This window comes from Lycium ferocissimum, chromosome 2, assembly GCF_029784015.1.
Source record: "Lycium ferocissimum isolate CSIRO_LF1 chromosome 2, AGI_CSIRO_Lferr_CH_V1, whole genome shotgun sequence".
Taxonomy (NCBI): domain Eukaryota; kingdom Viridiplantae; phylum Streptophyta; class Magnoliopsida; order Solanales; family Solanaceae; genus Lycium; species Lycium ferocissimum.
Genome location: NC_081343.1, coordinates 7,513,628 through 7,532,581, shown reverse-complemented (window position 1 = coordinate 7,532,581; position 18,954 = coordinate 7,513,628). Strand labels below are relative to the sequence as shown.

The 18,954-nt window shown below is 37.1% G+C and overlaps 1 protein-coding gene across 1 annotated transcript in view; it reads left to right on the top strand.

Annotated features, from left to right (window-relative positions):
- LOC132033446 (protein S-acyltransferase 11) overlaps nucleotides 1–18,954 on the top strand; it is a 52,235-nt gene extending 33,281 nt beyond the window's left edge. The window contains exons 2-6 of the mRNA XM_059423426.1: nucleotides 7,849–7,942; nucleotides 11,029–11,254; nucleotides 16,609–16,907; nucleotides 17,788–18,270; nucleotides 18,601–18,954. Of these exons, the coding sequence (XP_059279409.1) occupies nucleotides 7,874–7,942; nucleotides 11,029–11,254; nucleotides 16,609–16,907; nucleotides 17,788–18,258 (1,065 nt within the window). The 5' untranslated portion in view covers nucleotides 7,849–7,873 and the 3' untranslated portion in view covers nucleotides 18,259–18,270; nucleotides 18,601–18,954. The remainder of the gene's footprint in view (nucleotides 1–7,848; nucleotides 7,943–11,028; nucleotides 11,255–16,608; nucleotides 16,908–17,787; nucleotides 18,271–18,600) is intronic.

Genomic DNA, 18,954 nt, shown 5'->3' with positions numbered 1-18,954 from the left:
GGGGCCCTTTGGTTTACCCCTTTTGGTTTCCGATCCCCCCGATTCTCGTTTTTTTACATTGAAATCGGTTCGCCGGGAAAACCCCCATACGCCCCGGTAATTTTTGGTTCCCCTTAGACCCCGGTTCCCCGAAAGGTCCGACTCGGCCATTTCGTGTTTCCCTTTTTTCTACTTCCTCGATTTTCTACCCGACTGGTTTTTTTAATTATATTTTGTTATTTTTTGGTTTTACTCCCGGGTACATTTGTGCCCCCCCTTTTTGGGGGGGCCCGGTTTCTACCCCCCAGTACGGACGCCCGGCATAGGATATGGGCCTCTTTTTGACGAGCCCCCTTTGATGGGAAAAATATTTTGGTATATATTTTTGGGGTTGTTCATATGTTCGTATATATATGACTTTTTGGGGGCCGGGGGGGCCCCGTGGGGGTTTTCCCGATTTTCGTAGTTAGAGGCCCGTGAGTTCCGCGGGGTGGGGTTGTAAACCTTTCGGGTAGGTAGGGCGACATGCAACTCTCGTCCGACACAGTCTCAACTACTTCGGTGACAGTTTATGTACGTATATATGTACGTTCGTGCAATGTATGTTACGTCCGTACGGATTTATGTATGTCCGAGCGCATTAGTAGCTGGTATGCCTCTGACCGCAGGTAGGCTTACGGGTGTCCGTGTAGACACCGCTCACGCGCCCACGGGCCGGGTCGTGACACTATGGCAGCGCTTCTCGAGTCCAATATGTGAAGACTGGGAAGGCGCATTTATGACTACCATCTCCATATTGGGGGGTGGAGAATTACATAATTGTATACCGTGGAGAAAAATGAATCCGTGCCTTGAAGAATCTTGAGAAGTTCCTATGGAGATTTTAGAGAGAGAAATACCTCCTCCATATGTTGATCCGAGCAAACCGGAAGAAGACGGACAAAGTGAGGCACGGAATCGTGAATCACTTGCAACGAGGAAAAACAAATGCTCCATATGCAAAACAGCTGGCCATAAAAAAACTACATGCCCAAACCAAATTGTTCCATACTTGTTAAATTTGCAATGTCTTGTAATAATAATTACTATTTTTTGTGTTTGTGAAATTAGATTTTATGACATTTTTATGTTGTTTCTGTTAGTAAAATTAGTTTAAATGATATGTTGATCTTGCTCAAATCACCAATGTATGTTCTGTGGTTTTGCAATTTCCCGCAGGGTTTCCACCAAGTAAAGATGCCATTTTGCCTGTGTAACTTGTTGGGATTTTGCCAACCAGTAATCGAACTTGTTGCAGCAACTAACTTAACTTGATTTTCCAACAAGTGACATGATTTGTTACAGTAAGTTCCTATAGTGTTTTGAGTTTTTACAACAAATGGAATGAGTTGTTGCGTTTAAACTCCAACTTGTTTCATCCAACAAATGGAATGAGTTGTTTCATCCAACAAGTGATATGACTTGTTCAACAGCTATGTTACCTGCTGCAACAGATTATGTACTTATCGTAATGTTACGCTTTTGACAGTTATGTACTTGTTACCGACAGTTATAATCGTGAATGAGTTATGAAGCTAGTTAGCAGATATGTACTTGTTTACAGGTTATACAAGCTTCGGTAACAAATTATGCAATTCTTTGCAGCAGATTATGTAATTGTACAATAGATCATGAAATTGCTGCAACAACTAGGATATACGTCACATATGTTTAGTTATTAACAGAGGGAACCAATGATATTTCGTGTTAAACAAAGAGATTCAATGATATTTAGTGTTAACCAAAGGGATTCAATGATATTTAGTGATCAATATATTTATCTACTAACATCTTTAATGGATTAGACGGTAATTTCATTGATTTGATGGGAAATTCTAAGTGTATCTTTGCTAAGTGTATACTTCCCAAATCGAGCGATCGTTGGAGTAATTTGATAAGAACTACTTGATTCACTCATATTTAGGTGTAAACAAAGAAAACCAATGATATTTATTGTTTACTAAATGTTCCTAACCAATTTGATGGTATTCTAAGTCAGGATGTATGATCAACAAAGCGTATACTTCCCAAATCGAGCGATCGTTGGTGTAATTTGATGACAACTACTTGATTCCCCCATATTTAGGTGTAAACAAAGAAAACCAATGATATTTATTGTTTACTAAATGTTCCTAACCAATTTGATGGTATTCTGAGTCAGGATGTATGATCAACAAAGCGTATACTTCCCAAATCGAGCGATCGTTGGTGTAATTTGATGAGAACTACTTGATTCCCCCCATATTTAGGTGTAAACAAAGAAAACCAATGATATTTATTGTTTACTAAATGTTCCTAACCAATTTGATGGTATTCGAGTCGGGATGTATGATCAACAAAGCGTATACTTCCCAAATCGAGCGATCGTTGGAGAAATTTGATGAGAACTACTTGATTCGCCCATATTTAGGTGTAAACAAAGAAAACCAATGATATTTATTGTTTACTAAATGTTTCTAACCAATTTGATGGTATTCTGAGTCAGGATGTATGATCAACAAAGCGTATACTTCCCAAATCGAGCGATCGTTGGAGAAATTTGATGAGAACTAGTTGATTCGCCCATATTTAGGTGTAAACAAAGAAAACTAATGATATTTATTGTTTACTAAATGTTCCTAGTTTAAACAGGTTACTCATCCGTTGCAACATATTACCAATTTGTTGCAACAACTAACCCATCTGTTGCAACAGATTACAAACTTGTTGTAACAGATGTGTCAGTTGTTACAATTTCTCCAACAACTGGAAGATTTGTTGCAACAACTGACTCATTTGTTGCAACAGATCAGAAACTTGTTGCAACAAATTATCAACTTGTTGCAACTTCTTCAACAGCAGTTAGATTTATCGCAACAACTGACTCATATGTTGCAACAACTAGACCATCTGGTGCAACAGATAATGCACTTGTTGCAACAACTGACTCATCTGTTGTAACATATTACAAACTTGTTGCAACAGATGGGTTAGTTGTTGCAACTTCTTCAACAGCAATTAGATTTCTCGCACCGAGCCATATGTTGCAACAACCGAACCATCTATTGCAACAGATTACAAACTTGTTGCAACAACTGACGCATCTGTTGCAACAGATTACCAACTTGTTGCAACAACTTACTCATCCGTTGCAACATATTACAAACTTGCAACAGATGGGTCAGTTGTTGCAACTTCTTCAACAGCTGTTAGATTTTGTGACTTGTTTAAAACTACTGGAACTACTGAACATAATGTATTGAACATAACTTAACTAATGAACACCTAATATATACTTAACAAAATGTCTTAGAAAAGTACTGAACACCTAATATATACTTAAATTACATAATGTCATTCAAAAACTCCTAATAGATACTTAAATTGTTCAACAGGCCACATTTTGGCTCCACAAAACGCAAAATCAATAAACTGTTTATCAACCCATCTTAGGGCTCCAACACCTTTTCAATGACACCTAATGCCCATCTCCATTGCATCTTCCCAACTGAGTTGTCGCTGATTAGATTTTCAGTTTTGTCACAGTTGTGCCAGCAAGCAAAGCCTCCATAAAAGCAATTGAACACGAACCACATGTCCTACTAGTGACATTGCGGGGGAGATTCTGTAGCCTCTTGAATTCCCACGATTCATTGAGTAACTTTGCAGGCAAGTGTGCGAACATGCCACTCTGTTGCAATAACTTGGAGCCACATTCCATTACGGCTCCGTGAAACAAAAGAAATCGGATTCTTCGTATTTGGGACGTTGCGGTCATACACGTTTACATTTACCCCTCTTCAATTATGAACTCGAGAGTGACAAAATGTGTGACATTAATATTCATCACTGTTAAAACCCTCTTTGCACCAGCCAGCGACCGCCGGGTAGGGTCTAACACCCCTACAATAATCGACCATATCATCGTCCCACTTGAATTCAGCAAGTCTAACCTTCAGAGGCACGACATTCGAAACTGTACTCTCTTTTGTCAATTCTGCGTACCTCTTGGACATGTTGTTGTAAAAGTTCAGGTCCAGGATTATGTCAGTGGAATCATAGTACTCAGGGAAATTGATTTGCCTCATACGCATTAGAAGAAGGACTTCATCTACATACTAAAGTAAAAGTAGTAAAGCATGAGTTAGTTACTTCTTGACAGATTCAATGATTATCTACTTGTTGCAACGGCTAGTTAACTTGTTGCAACGCATTATCTCTTGTTGCAACAACATGCGGAATTAGATAGATATATACAAGTGTTGAAACTTACCCAATCCTCCCACCAAATTTCCATGCTTGTCAAAGCCTTGAAGTCTCATTTGCTCCAAATTCATGCATTGAGTAAATGGTTTTCCCACACTTTTTGGACTTGATTGCAATCTTAACTTTTTTCTTTCTTTGGGCATGTACAGGCTTGAAAATGTCCACCTTCTTTAGCACTTTTGGCCCAACATCAAGAAGAGGAGTCTCAATTGACTTACTGGGTAACTTGTTGCAGCAGGTTGCTCATCTGTTGGATATTGTACAACAGATTAGTAATTTGCTGCAACAGATTATTGTACTTGTTGTAAAAACTTACTGTAACAGATTCAGAAGTTATCAAATTAGCAAATAAAGTGATATGTTACAACAGCTGTGGTACTTGTTGGAAATTGTCCAACAGATTGGCAACTTATTGCAGCAGGTTTATCATCTGTTTGACATTTTCCAACAGATGGGTAACTTGTTGCAGCAAGTTAATCATTTGTTGTAAAAAACTAGTTGCATGTTATAACAGATTCATCTGTTGGGTAACTTGTTGCAACGGAGTTAATCATGTTGGACATTGTCACAGATGATAACTTGTTGCAACGGATGCATGTGTTGTTGCGGCCAGTTATAAAGGCTGTTGCAACAACTAGTCATCTGTTGTGTTCTAATGCTTACTGACTTCCTTAGGGGTTGAAAAGGTCAACACTCAATTTTGTGTTGTTTTGTTTAAGCCATCTAAGAATTCTTGGATAGGTAACTATTTTGGAGTATTCCTTGACTTGATGCCTGGGGTGAGGAATGGCTTCAAATGCCCAAGCCTAGAAAAAAAGATGCCATCAAAAATCAAAATAGTGATTGAAATACCAAAAAAAAAAAAAATAAGATAAAACATTGAAGAAAATTTACCATGAAAGCCCAAGGGAAGCCATATAGGTTTTGTGTCTTCCCCGTTGGCTTCAAATCCTTCATCAAATATTCAACAGTCAAGCTAAAGCTTTTAAAACCCCAGGCATAGTTGTTGACGGCATCATATTCCTCAGTAAGTTTAATCAATCCAAGCGGTATGTTGTAGTTTACGTCTCTTGCCCAAAGAACATGGCACCAAACCAAACTAAGCACGGTGCCTCCTTGTGTCTTTTTTAGAGAAAGTTTTGGACTCCAAATCTTGCAACAATTTCTTTTGAATGTAGCTCTTTCCCACTAAGTTTACCAAAGAGACATCATTCTTAGGTTTGGAACGCTTTGCTTTCTTGTTTGCCTTGGGAGTCGGCTGGCTTGGTTAATACAACGATAGGAAGAGGCTACGAGGATAACATCTCAATCCGGTAACTATGGCAAACTCCTTGATGCCAAAGCAAACCGGCATGCCATAGTAATTGATCCAAATCTCATCCTTTCTATCACAAATAATCCTACGCTTCAAAAGCTCAGAAACCATTGTCATTTGAAATCGGGCACCGGTATCTTCAGGCAAATCTAAATAGAGCCCAAAGCAGCTAGCCCTAAAGAAATTCTCCAACCCCTGCTATGCCGTGAGAATGCCCACGAAGGTGTCAAAGCCCTTGCCCATGCTTGATCTAACCACAAAATCAACGGACAAATCCTTATTTCCATTCGAGCGGCATCGTCACGCCGTACTTTTCAATCTTTGAAACTCTTGACGACCTCATAAATCGAAGGTCTATTGGGATGCTGTGGCAATACTAGAAGACTACAAGATTGGGATCCACATTATGTTTCCTTTTTCTTCTTAACTCGCCAAGGTCTCGATCTGATTGATTCTTCTTCTTCATTACCATTTTCGTTTCTGCATCTTCTTCACCTCTCTTCATCCCTTCATCCCCCTTCATCTCTTTCTTCCATCTCCTTCTTCTTCTTTACTCTTCATCTCCTTCAACATTTTCTTCATTTTCTTCATCTCCTTCAAAGAATTTTTTCATCATCTTTTTCACTTTCTTCTCTAGTTTCTTCACTTTGTTCATTTTTATCACTTTCTTCTTCATGCCCAATAGAGGTTTCGTGGGTTTCCTCTCTTTCTGAAGCCCCAGTTTCACTAACTCTTTCCTCATTTGTTGATTGACAAATAGCAGTCACAAGTTTATCTAATGGTGTTTGCACCTTAGCTCTTTTACTACTTTCTCCCTCAGTTGGTTTCTCTCCTTTTCTTTTAACTGGAGCCATTTTATCTACACACAGAGATAGAAAAACAGCTTTAATTAGTTAGTGCAACATTCAAAGTAAAAAGGAAAAGGAATATGTTGCAACAAGTAATCAGTTGTTGCAACAAAATCTGAAGCTTGTATACAACAACTTATTACTTGTTGCGGCGAAACTTAATCGTTGGAAGTAGAAAAACAGCTTATTTGTTTTGATTTTTTTCTAACCTGTTAATATCTTAAAACAAGCTCCTTAGATTCTTCTTTGCAAAACTCTCAACAATTGTTTTGATTTTATCCGAACATTGGATAAAATCAAAACTTTTCCTAAACCATAGCATGACAACAACAACAACGTTAAAAACATCTAAATTTAACTACAAAACATCTATATTTCACTACAAACACACAACCATCACAAATCTCAAGCACAACTTAAATAAAATACACCAAATAGGATTTTTTTTAACCATGCAACCTCAGCAGATGTTTGAATCGTCAAACAAGTGCTTTCAACAAAGAATAACAACAACGGCAAAAACATATAAATTTAACTACAAAACATCTATATTTCACCACAACACACACAACCATCACAAATCTCACTCACAACTTAAACAAAATACACCAAACCATGCAACCTCAAGAGGATGTTTGCAGAATCACAAACAAGTGTTGAATTTGCCGCAGCAGGTAACCCTCGATTGTTGGAAAACATCAATAAAATTGCAAGCCTTTTTTTTCAAAATAACAAGGAGAAGAAGAACAAAAACAGCACCAAAAACCATAATTTCACAACCACAACCACTATTACAAACTCACAAACCCCAACAAGTGCAACAAATACACGAAACTACAACAAAACAAACAACATTCAAGAAAAACCCATGCTCTTCTTCATCTTCTCTAACCAAAATCATCATTTGCACACTCGGATTTCAAAACCCTAACTTTTGAACCAAGTGAAAAAAAAAAGTTTATCTGAGGATGAATAGAGAAGCAACAGCAATGGAGAGAGAGAAATGAGCAGCGGAAGAACAATGAGAGAGAGGCGCGAACAATGGTGGTGGCCATTTCTTTGCACACAAGAAGAACGGAGAGAGACAGGGGAAGACGGAAGCTTTTTTTTTTTTTTTTGAAATAAAATGAACAAGTAGTTGGGGTTGTGGGGGAAGTGGGTTGGAAGGAGTTTTTATATAATATGTGTGGATTGGAAGATGTTTTTGTATAATGTGTATGGGCTTTTGTGTATTTTATAAAAGATTATAATTTTTAAAAATTATAATTTTTAAAAATTATAATTCAGCCCCATTTTAAGTTAATCACATTTTAAAAACAAGTTTGATTGGGTGGTAAAACTTGTCACCATTTCTAAATTATGAGACTTTTTTGTCACCATAAGATAAATCTTCCAAAAAAGAAAGTGAAGGAAGCTGCAAAGAGTGGTGCAGAGGTGGTTGGGGAATATGGATTTTGCCGACTCCACAGCCTCTACGCCGTCGATTCCCCCCTCAAACGACGCCGCTTCTTCTCAGGTATTCTTCTCTTTTTGTTCCTTCCTTACTTCAACCTCTACCTCTCAGTTGACCTCTGTTCACCATCGTGATTCTCTTTCTCTTTTAAATAATAATAACAATAAAATTCTTATAGAATGGTAATTTTCGAATTGCTAAAAGATTGCATCTCTGCTATTTGCTTGCCTATTGTAGTGGGAAGATTTTGCTGCTAAAAATAATAATATCTTTAAAGAATTAAGGCAGATAAACTATGGTTAGAGTTACTCGGTATCTGTGCTAGCAGGAAGGTAGCACACATGGGCGGAGCTAGAGTATAGTTAAGGGGTTGGGCTGAACCCAGTAGCTCTAGTCCAAACCTCAGTATTCGTCTTGAAAAATGCATTGGATATGTACAAATTATTACTCCCTCCGCTTAAAAAAGAGTGTCCACTTAGCCATTTGCACACCCCTTAAAAAAATACTAACTCTAGAAAAAAAAAATCGGTAATTTGACTAAACTGCTTCTAATTAAATAGGTATGATCACTTAACTCTAAGGGAAAAATTGAAAAATAAGGTTAATTCTTTCTTGATTTGATAAGTAGACACTCTTTTTGAACCGGAGGGAGTAATTTAGAACCTAGTAACTTAAAAGATCTAGAATCTCGAACCAATAAGATTCAAATCTTGGCTCCCCCGGGTAGCACGCAATCAGTGGAATTAATCGGAGTGTGCACAAGTTGGTTCCCACACCACCAACATTTTAAAAAGAAAAAAATTCTTTCTTGATATAGCTTCAAAAATATTCATCTTTCATGAAAACCAATGAAACAATTGTCTAAACAAGTCTTTCTTTTTTTGAAGTTACCTTTATCTCATAAAAAAAAATAGTTACATTTATCTCAAAAAAACATGTATTTTCTTTTGGGTAAAGCTTTAAATTTGTTTTCTACTTCAACAACAACAACAACATACCTAGTGTAATTCCATAAGTGGGGTCTGGGGAGGGTGGTGCGTACGCAGCCTTACCCCTACCTTGTGAAGGTAGATAGGTTGTTTCCGATGGACCCTCGGTTCAAGTAAAAATTATTGTCTACTTATTTCAGAAGTTTCTTCATCCTCTGATTTTTTCTTATATATTGATGATGGTGCTGTCTGCGCCAATTCTTTCAAGCTTACGGTTACCACTTACCTCCCACTAGCACAATTCATCCTCTGAATTGTCGATACTAAATATGGTCTAGCGGTTCATATTTCTTTTTCTTTTTTATAAAGTAAAGTTTCATTAAAAAAGCAGTATCAAGATGATATTGCGAAAGTACAAAGAAAATGCAGTCTAGCGGTTCATATTTCTAGACCTTGCTTACCTTTGATACCCTCGGAAACAGCCTCTCTACCCGTCAAAAGGTAGAGGTAAGGTCTGCATATAGTCTACCCTCCCCAGACCCTACCTGGTGGGATTATACTGGGTATGTTATTGTTGTTGTGTTGTTGTTGCTTACCTTTGATACCCAAACAAGTCCCGTATTCACAAATGAAATTGACAGCCTTTGTAAACTAGCTATTGATGCAGCTGTTCTCTTGAAAGCTACTTTGTTCACCTCTATCAAGTCTCTGTTGTTTATTGTTCTAGAATTTTGAACTTAAGCTTCGAGAGGAGAATCTATGATGCAAAGTCTCTAACCAATTTGACGAGATGAAAATGTACAAAAAGAAAATATTTAATTGAACAAAGTAATAACTTACTGGAGTACATTATCCTTTTCTAGTTATAATGTACATGAGAAGTAATATGTAGGATATCTCATCCAAAAAGTTAAAAGTAGGATATAAATCCAAATTTTCCTAGTCTTGTTGGAATGTCGGTCACCATGATCAACAGTATGACTTCAAAAAAATCAGACTAAATGGTTGTCCAACCAAGCTAGAAAAAATTGGTTTGACTCACTGATGGATCTTTTTTAATCCTTCGAAATATAGAAGGAGTAGGAATTTTATTTTCTTATGACCAAGAAATCCGCCTGGTGCCAACCTTAGGACCAACTGCAGCCTTCGGGATAATGGGCACGCGTCTTCACTTAAATACCAGGCTTAGTTTGCATGGCGCAACGCTCAATGCTTTGACCTAAGTCGACCTTTGCCACTTGAACTAAGTCCTGGTGGCCGACATGAAGGAATTAATAAGTTAATGGAGTGTATTATTCTTTTCTGTCGTAATATGTATGACAAGTATTAAGTAGGATATTTCAGCAAAGAGTTACAAAATTATCCTACTCTTTTTGGAATGTCAGTTCCGATGATCCAACAAACTTCAAAAAATCAGAGTAAATGATTTGTCAAACCAAGAGAAAATTGGTATGACTCACTGATATAGAAGGAGAAAGAATCTCTGTTGTACACTTTAATTACCAAGATACCTCCTTGGTACTCATTAATAAAAGATACCGTTTCATTAAAAGAACTTGATGTGGGAAACAGCGAGGCCTGTCTTGGCACAACATTTGCAGAAGTGAATGCCCCTTTGGATATCGATTTGTATCTGATTAGGTACTCAAATTTGTGAATAAGTTTGCTGCTTGATCTACCCAAACTTGAAATAATGTAGGATGAGAGTGAGGAGATCTCCTGCTGGAAGAAGAGCAATTCCAGGTCAACATTGAGGTCTCTTTTCTGTACAGAAAGCTGGAGGTTTGGTAGTCTTTAACAGCTGTCAACAATATTGGGTAAACAGTAAAATTGAAAGAATTTTGGAAGGAAGAAGAAGAATTGTTTAAAGCACCAATGGAGCAATAGAATCTTCGCTGAAAACTGTAAAGATCAAATGTTCTTCTCCGATTTTGGCTCTCCTCATATTTTGGGTTATAGATATCTTTAAATAGATCATTTCTTGGTATGTCCCTGGAGAATAGTTTTGTAAGTTATTCCAAAAGAATTCGTACCGAAGTTACACTACCAGTTAAAAAAAAAAAAAAAAAAAAAAAAAAAAAAGGAAGAATTTGTACCGAAGTTTAAGTATCTTTTGTTTGATCTCACTAATTCCTTTCTTCTCCTAATTTGAAAATTTAAGTCATACATGAGCCAGTACAACTGATATCCTTGGTTATTTTTTAATTTACTACTATGTAGGGGGAGCATTATGTGACAGCTCTTAGTGAGGATCATGATACGACATGTTGGGGATGTGGGCTTCGTTTACTTGTTCCGCCATATGCACCTGCTTTCAAGTGTTCCTGGTGCGGAGCAATAACTAACTGGAATGCAGTTAAAATTGAGAACAAGAACTTTAAGTGGAGACGGTTGCGAGATCGGTGCTTTGTTGGTGTGCTTGTTGTCTTTATGCTAATTGTGATATGTAAGTGATCAAACATCTATTATACCCCCTGCTATTGTGGTTTAAATGTTCTCTGAACAACTACGTTTGAGTTAGATATGCCCATAGCATTCTCTGTCTTCTCTATCTCTCTCTATCTAATATTCTTGCAGCGAATTATACTTCTTTTCCATTTCCGATCCATAGAAATTGTCAGCCGTCTACATGTGGATGGAGCTAGTATAGTTAATAACATGTTAGATGTGATTGCTAAGAGTTGATCAATAGCTAGATTCACTTTGGCAACTTGATGCTGGAAATGGTGTGAGCATCTCATTCATAATTCGTTGTGATCAGAAGTGTGACAGTGTGATTTCACGTTGATACAGATGGTTTTAAACGACTTAATAGAAAATTCCTCAACGTTTTTTTTTTTTTTTTTTTTTTTTTTTGCCTTGGTGATGGATGAACTGACGCGGCATATTCAAGGTGAGGTGCCATGGTGTATGCTTTTCGCGGATGACATAGTCCTGATCGACGAGACTCGTAGCGGAGTTAACGCTAAGCTGGAGGATTGGCGATAGACTGCGGAGTCCAAAGGGTTGGTGAGTAGGACCGAAGACGAGTGCTTGAGTGCAAGTTCGGGAAGCACCTCGACAGGCCGGCTTGGAAGTGAGGCTTGGTACCAGTCATCCGAAGAAAAGTAATTTCAAGTACCTTGGGTCATTATGCATGGCGGTGGGGAGATTGACGATGATGTCACACGTCGTATTGGGGTGTGGGTGAAATGGAGGCTCGCTTCCGGAGTGCTATGTGATAAGAAGGTGCCACCACAACTTAAGGGCAAGTTCTACAAAGTGGCGGTTAGACCGACTATGTTGTATGGGGCGGAATGTTGGCCATTAAGATCTCTCACGTTCAAAAGATGAAAGTTGCCGAGATGAGAATGTTGAGATGGATGTGTGGGCACACCAGGAGTGACAGGATTAGGAATGAGGCTATCCGGGACAAGGTAGGAGTGGCCTTGGTGGAAGACAAGATGCGGGAAGCGAGACTAAGATGGTTTGGACATGTGAAGAAGAGAGACACAGATGCCCCAGTGCGGAGGTGTGAGAGGTTGACCATGGATGATTTCAAAAGAGGTAGGGGTAAGCCGAAGCAGTATTGGGGAGAGGTGATTAGACAGGACATGGTGCAGTTACAGTTTACCGAGGACATGACCTTAGATAGGAGGGTATGGAGGACTCAGATTAGGGTAGAAGGCTAGTAGATAGTATCGTTTATCCTTTCATATTAGTAGTCACATTATCGCGATATAAGTTCTTATGCTTTGATTTACGCGACTATCTCGTTATTCCGTACTTTGATTATCTTATTTTATCCGTGATAGCCACTTTTTGCAAGCTTTCATCATAGCTTAGTCGCTTTCGTTATTTTCATTTCCATATCGCTTTGAATTTTCTTGGCCTTATCCGACCTCTTTTATGCTTTCTATTGAGCCGAGGGTCTTTCGTAAACAGCCGTCCTCCCTTGGTAGTAGGAGTCGGTGCCGACAGACCTCTTTGCCCTCCCCAAACCCCACGGTGTGGGATTTCACTGGGTTGTTGTTGTTGTTGTTTTTTTTAAACTCATCACCATGGTTGTGATCCCATTGGTGTGGGGGGTTAGGCTCGACCCTACCATGTCTATTAATCACAAAAAAGTTACATGTTAGAGGGGGACATGTACCAATACCTCTAACCAATGTCATCTGCACATCTATTTCACAACAAGATAGAAAGGATTAAGCCTATACATTATCCTTTCCTAGCAAAAAAATATATACTTCTCAACTTACAAAGAAATTATATTTGTCATATCTCCTCCTCATACAAGGAAACCTCCATCTATCCAGTTGAATTAAACCTTTAACTTCCTTTGGTAACTGTTGAAAGGAGGTGTAGAAGGTTTCATTTCCACTGGTTGATGCAAGTTTAGCAAAATAGTCAGCAATGCCATTAGCCTCTCTGTAGCAGTGTAGCTCTATGAATCAATTTTTCAGCTTCTTGTTAGTGGTGGTCTTCTTCATAAACATGTCACTAATGATCTTGGAGTCCATTTCAATGATAATGTTGTTGAAGCCATTTTCTTTACACCATTTGACTGCAAATTCAGCAGCTTTTGCTTCTGAGCAGTTGTTGCTGTAGCATTCTACTGGTTTGGAGAAAGCTTTACAAAAGTTTCCATTGCTATCTCTTGTTATACCTCCTACGCCAGCTTTGCCTTTATCCTTGATATAACTACCATCAACATTTACCTTGTAGATACCTTGAAGACCATATTACTGTGTGTGATGTGTGAACTCAATACTAATCTCAGCCATATAGTTCTGCATTGCCCACTTTCTTGATTATTGCAGAGTTGCACTACAGATTATTTCATGTTTTCACAATGGTTCTGTTTATCTGTGATGCCCCTTCCCGGTCCCTTCTCCTTTGTCCATGTTTAGGGCTCCAATTCTATCAAGGAGCGAGCAGACCTAGTGTATCCTTTACACATTTGTATATTCAAAATTGTACGAGCAGAGTTTGGGGTCTACCACTCTCTGATCTACTAAGAGATTGAAATGATCTTATGTGGACATTGGCCCCACTTATGCCATTCTCTCAGTGCAGAGGTGGTTGAGACTTCTCTCAAACACTGACCTGATATAGTTCTCTCTTTTTTTTTTTTTTGGATCAGTTACTAACTGGATAGAATTGCAAGCTCAAAAGTTTGACTGGGGAATGTAGCTCTGTAGACTCTGGAAGACAGTTATGAAAACAAGGTGTCCCAGTTGAACATTGTCAAGTATGAACTGGCTATATGTTTATGATCAAATTCTGAATAAAGCTTGAACCACGTCACATAAGACCACAAGACAGCTACATGAATGTTACACGACTGGGCTATCTATATAGTGTATTCACAATCTAAAAGAATTAGTGATTCATGATGATATTGATTAAAGTGATACACCTGAGAAGATATTTCATTGGAACAGAAATTGCTAAGGGCCTGTTTGGAAAGCCACCGAGGTAATTGGAATTGGGTGTAATTACACAGTTTGGCTTGTTTGTTTGACCAGGTAATTACTTGGTTAGGTGGGAATTGGTGTAATTGGGAGGGTGTAATTACACTCTTCAATTTTTAAGGGGGGTTGAGAATTGGGTGTAATACACCCTGTAATTATAGGGTTACTCTTTAGTGTCTTTCTTGTTTGTTTATTTTAATTTCTTTTCTTTTTTAATTTATTTTTATTTCTATTATTTTAATTTGTTTTTATTTTTACTTTTTAATTATTTTTATTTTTAAAATATATTTTTCTTTTTATATTATTTATCTTTCATTTCCTTTCTTCTCATTCTCAACCTTTACTTCTTGCGGTTCCATGTAATTGCTCGTAATTTTTTATTTTTTTATTTTATTCATTTAGCATAACTGTGTTATTATTCTAATTTTTGAAACTATGCCTCTCAAGATAAGAAAGAATGAGTCATGAACAAACTTTGCACATAATGAGTGACGTTGTTAAATTAGAATTTCGTTGTGAATGAGGTTATGTACTTATATTTTCCCTTCTTTTAAATTTTATTTGCTTTAGTACTATTGACCTGTTGTTTCACATTGCATGCAGTTTATTTTTCACTTACAATTGATAGATTTTTTTTTTTTTTTTTTTTGGGTCAAACATTTGAATAATGTTATGGTATTATATTTATAAATATTAATTTTTTTATCAGACCTCCAATTCATGGTGTTTCCACAAAAAAATCTGCTTTTAATTTTTATAATTAATTAAAATGAAAATATTATTAATTTGAAATATATATATATCAATTATTTTTCTTACAATATTAGTTACAAACATATGATTATTAATTAATATATTTTCAAGAAACAATGTGTTGTTAAATAAGGAATTTAACATCATTTATAAAGGCACATATTTTTCAAATATTAATTTTTAATTTTTTATAATTAAATTTTATTTTTAAATTAAACTAACTGTGTAATTACACTTGTGCAGCCAAACAGCACGCTTGTAATTACACTATAATTACGTTATGACAACAAACAGGTCGTTGTAATTACTACCCTAGTAATTACACCAATTCCATTTACCAGGTGGCTTTCCAAACAGACCCAAGTGATGTAGGAATTGGAAGGTTTGAAGCCCACTTAATGGACATTTCAATTTAAAAAGAAATACGTGCACTTTAACGTTTATGCATGTTTACAGAAGCCTAAGCAATGATTTACTATCTGTATTATGACAATAAGGTGGATTCTAAGTCAAATGCATATTAAACTGGTAGGTACTTATTTAGAATTAATAACTGAAAAGGCTAGGTTCGGTGCTCAGTTATTTTGCATAGTTATATGTAGATTTGTAGAATTGCTTTATCTGACAGTCATACTGGCAAGTTATTTGTCCATGTTGGTGTAACTGTTTTGTTTGGCATACACTTATATTTGCTAGATGCACAGAAGATGTTTCGTAATAACTTAGAAAAGGAAACTAATACAGATCAAGTTATAGGGAAGTCTGGATTGGAAGAACATGTATAAACTGAAGGACATCAATGTTACTGAACCCTTATCTTATTCTGCAAACTTATCCTGCCTCTGAGACTTCTGGTGTCTGGCAGTGCTATGTGCAATTGTACAAAGAAACCACTTGAAAATTCGAACCTTTCAAGTTCCAAGAAGCCATACTCCTGCTTTTTATGCATTCCTGTTGGCTTAATGCACCTCCGTATAGGTGTTAGTTATTGTATCATCTCTCTCCGTTAGATTCACCTCTGTATAGGTGTTTGTGGTTTGTATAATTACTCTCCGTTAAATTCGGTCTATTCTTTATACCAACCAGCATTGTCCTCCACTTATTTTTCTTAGTGTTAACCACAAACAAGTGAAATACCGTCCATAAAGATGGTTGAAGCTCATCCACATTGGAAGCCAACTAGGGTATATGTGAAAACTACTAAATGTTCACATATTGCAAGTGGTACTTCTATTATGGCTGAATATGATGGCTTTATAATTACATTGTGAATGCAATCATTTTTATATTGTTCTGTACACATTATTAGGCTGCTTGTTTACACCCTTTTTTTATTGATTATTCCCTTTTTTTCCTGGTCATTGAATGCATCTAAATCTTGCTTCTTGCAGTATTGTAAGCAATTATTTCCCTATTAGAGATTTTAAATATTCTGATTCATTTCTGTTTGTATAAATCTTCTTGTACCTCGTTGCATTAAAATATATGAATACTTCTTTGCAGCATTAACCTCAATTTATTGCTATTTAATACTGTAAGTTTATTTAACTTTCTGTTTTGATTCTTTTTTTTTTTCTTTTGGGTAGTGCAGGTGGTGGTGTTTGGGCAATTTTTCCTATAGTATTTTCGATCAGTTACTTCTGCGGTAGTGTTCACTCTTTAATTGCTGTAGCATTGTCCATTTCTACCTTGTCCACATTTGGCCTTGCTGCATTTCGATCTGCTGGTGCTCCACCAGACATACTTTGGGGTAGTTATCCTGCTGTTAAAAAGGGTGGGCTTGAGAATTATACTTTTTGTCAGTATTGTTCAAAGCCAAAGTCACCTAGGGCACACCATTGCCGTTCTTGTGGAATGTGTATACTGGACATGGATCATCATTGCCCAGTTGTAAGTTCTCATTGTTCTTTTACATTTTTCAAGGAGATCTTTGTCTTTTAGAATGTTACGCGTTTGAATTTACCCGTTTTCAGTACAAACAACAAAAAGAATTTGTGAAATTTTAGAAATTAGGAGAAAATGACAATCATGTTTCTGGGACTTTAACCGAGAATGAAGCCTCTAAAGATTTGTTTGTTCTAGCAAGTTGGTCTGTTCAGTATCTCCAAACTCTGCGTATTAGGAAATCTTTTTTTTTTTTTTTTTTAATATCGGTAATGTTTTATATTGGAGGATGGTATTCTGTCAATTAGCATTTTGCTAAAAGTTGCATGTAGACTGCTTGAGTGTTTCCCTAAAACATCATATAATTATATAGCTGTTTCCTCTTCAATTTTTGTTGGGAGTCTGATGTAGGAAATCTTTAATCTCCATGGACTTTGGGAAGACTGATATTAATATAGTAGAACACTTGCAAACAAAATGCAATAGCTTAGACCTCACAAGCAAATCATATCTTTGATTTGATTTTATCAAGATTGACATTTATCACTTAAAACTATCCCCTAATTTCCCCACTCCTACCACCACACCCACACAAGGGAATACTAATAGAGGGAGTGGTACTGAAGTGTATTGTTTCCATAGATTAAACTTGGCATTCATTGGCTGTAATTTGTTGAAATATTGCCTCCATCACTGGGAGCTTCTTTCTTCATGCCATCGCATTCTGGTTATCAGAATATCGTTGCTACTTGATATTTGGTTGTCCTTTAGACTAGTCAACTATGAGAAACTTTAATTTTTTTGTGCACTGATTTTTTATGCTCAACAAAGAAAAACGAAACTCAAATTGAATGGAGTAATGAGAGTGCTTCTTTTATTGCACCAGATTGGCAATTGTGTTGGTGCAGCAAACCACAGGAGCTTCATCATTTTCCTCATTTCAGCAATCATTAGCACAATTTATGTGTCCACCATTTCAGTCTATGCAGCTTTTCATTTTTGGCCGCCACTAAGCCACAATCCAATTCACCTCGGTCAAAAGTTTCTTTTGAGAACCTTGAAAGATGTCTTATTTGCATTTCTCGAGTCTACATTGTTTGTACCAGCGAGAGGGCTTGTTATTGTCTACCTGTTTATTGCTAGTGTTTCTATCCAGATAAGTTTAAGTGTGCTGCTGTGGCAGCAACTCTGCTTTATATATGAGGGTAAGACCTACTTGAGTCATATAAGTACATCAGAGGGTAATGAAACTACAGAAAAGGATTGCCAAAATCTCATCGAGTTCTTTGGCTGTCCTTCTACGACAACAAGATTTTTGCCAATCTACTTCAGTTCTAGGAAGAAACACAAGAAGTGAAGCTTGGGAGAGGTGAGCGAATTTCTCCTCTGCACGTTTCTCATCAATTGGTCATTCCTTTGGATTGGACCGTTCAGATAAATGCAAACAATATCATGCAAAATAGATAAAGAAAAAGGGGATAAATAGAAGATCTCTTTAATTCATTTTCTCAGATACATTTTGCCTACATTACAGTCGCTTTTCTTTTATAACCTTGTTATGGAAGTTCGATAATTCGGCTAATAACCAGATTACTAGATAGCTGAAACAGTTGAAACTTTAGCATTGTACGCTCTGGCGGCTCAGAAGTATCTCGTGCACTCCGTCATCTAATTTCTTACCACTTGTTGATGACTGTAGGTGCCTCCTCCAGCTGCTGAACAGTTCCTTAGTGGGACATGTCTAGAGGGAGCAAAACAAATTGGCTGATTAGCTTGCAAAAATGGCAACTGCTAGCACTATGGTATCTTCACTGAAGCTTTTTTGGCTCACCCCTCCTGCCTTAACAGATGTTTTGCACTCAGACCAAGCAGGGGAATCCGTCATTCGCACGTGGCAAAACAGGCAGTTTCAGGATGCAAAACACTTTACTTAATGCACATCCTGCTTGTAATATTGTGGCTCAGCCATAACTTTAACTTCCCTGTAGACTTTTTTGTTATATATAAAATTTCATCTTTCTGACCCAAAAAAATTGTAACAGATATGTCAAAA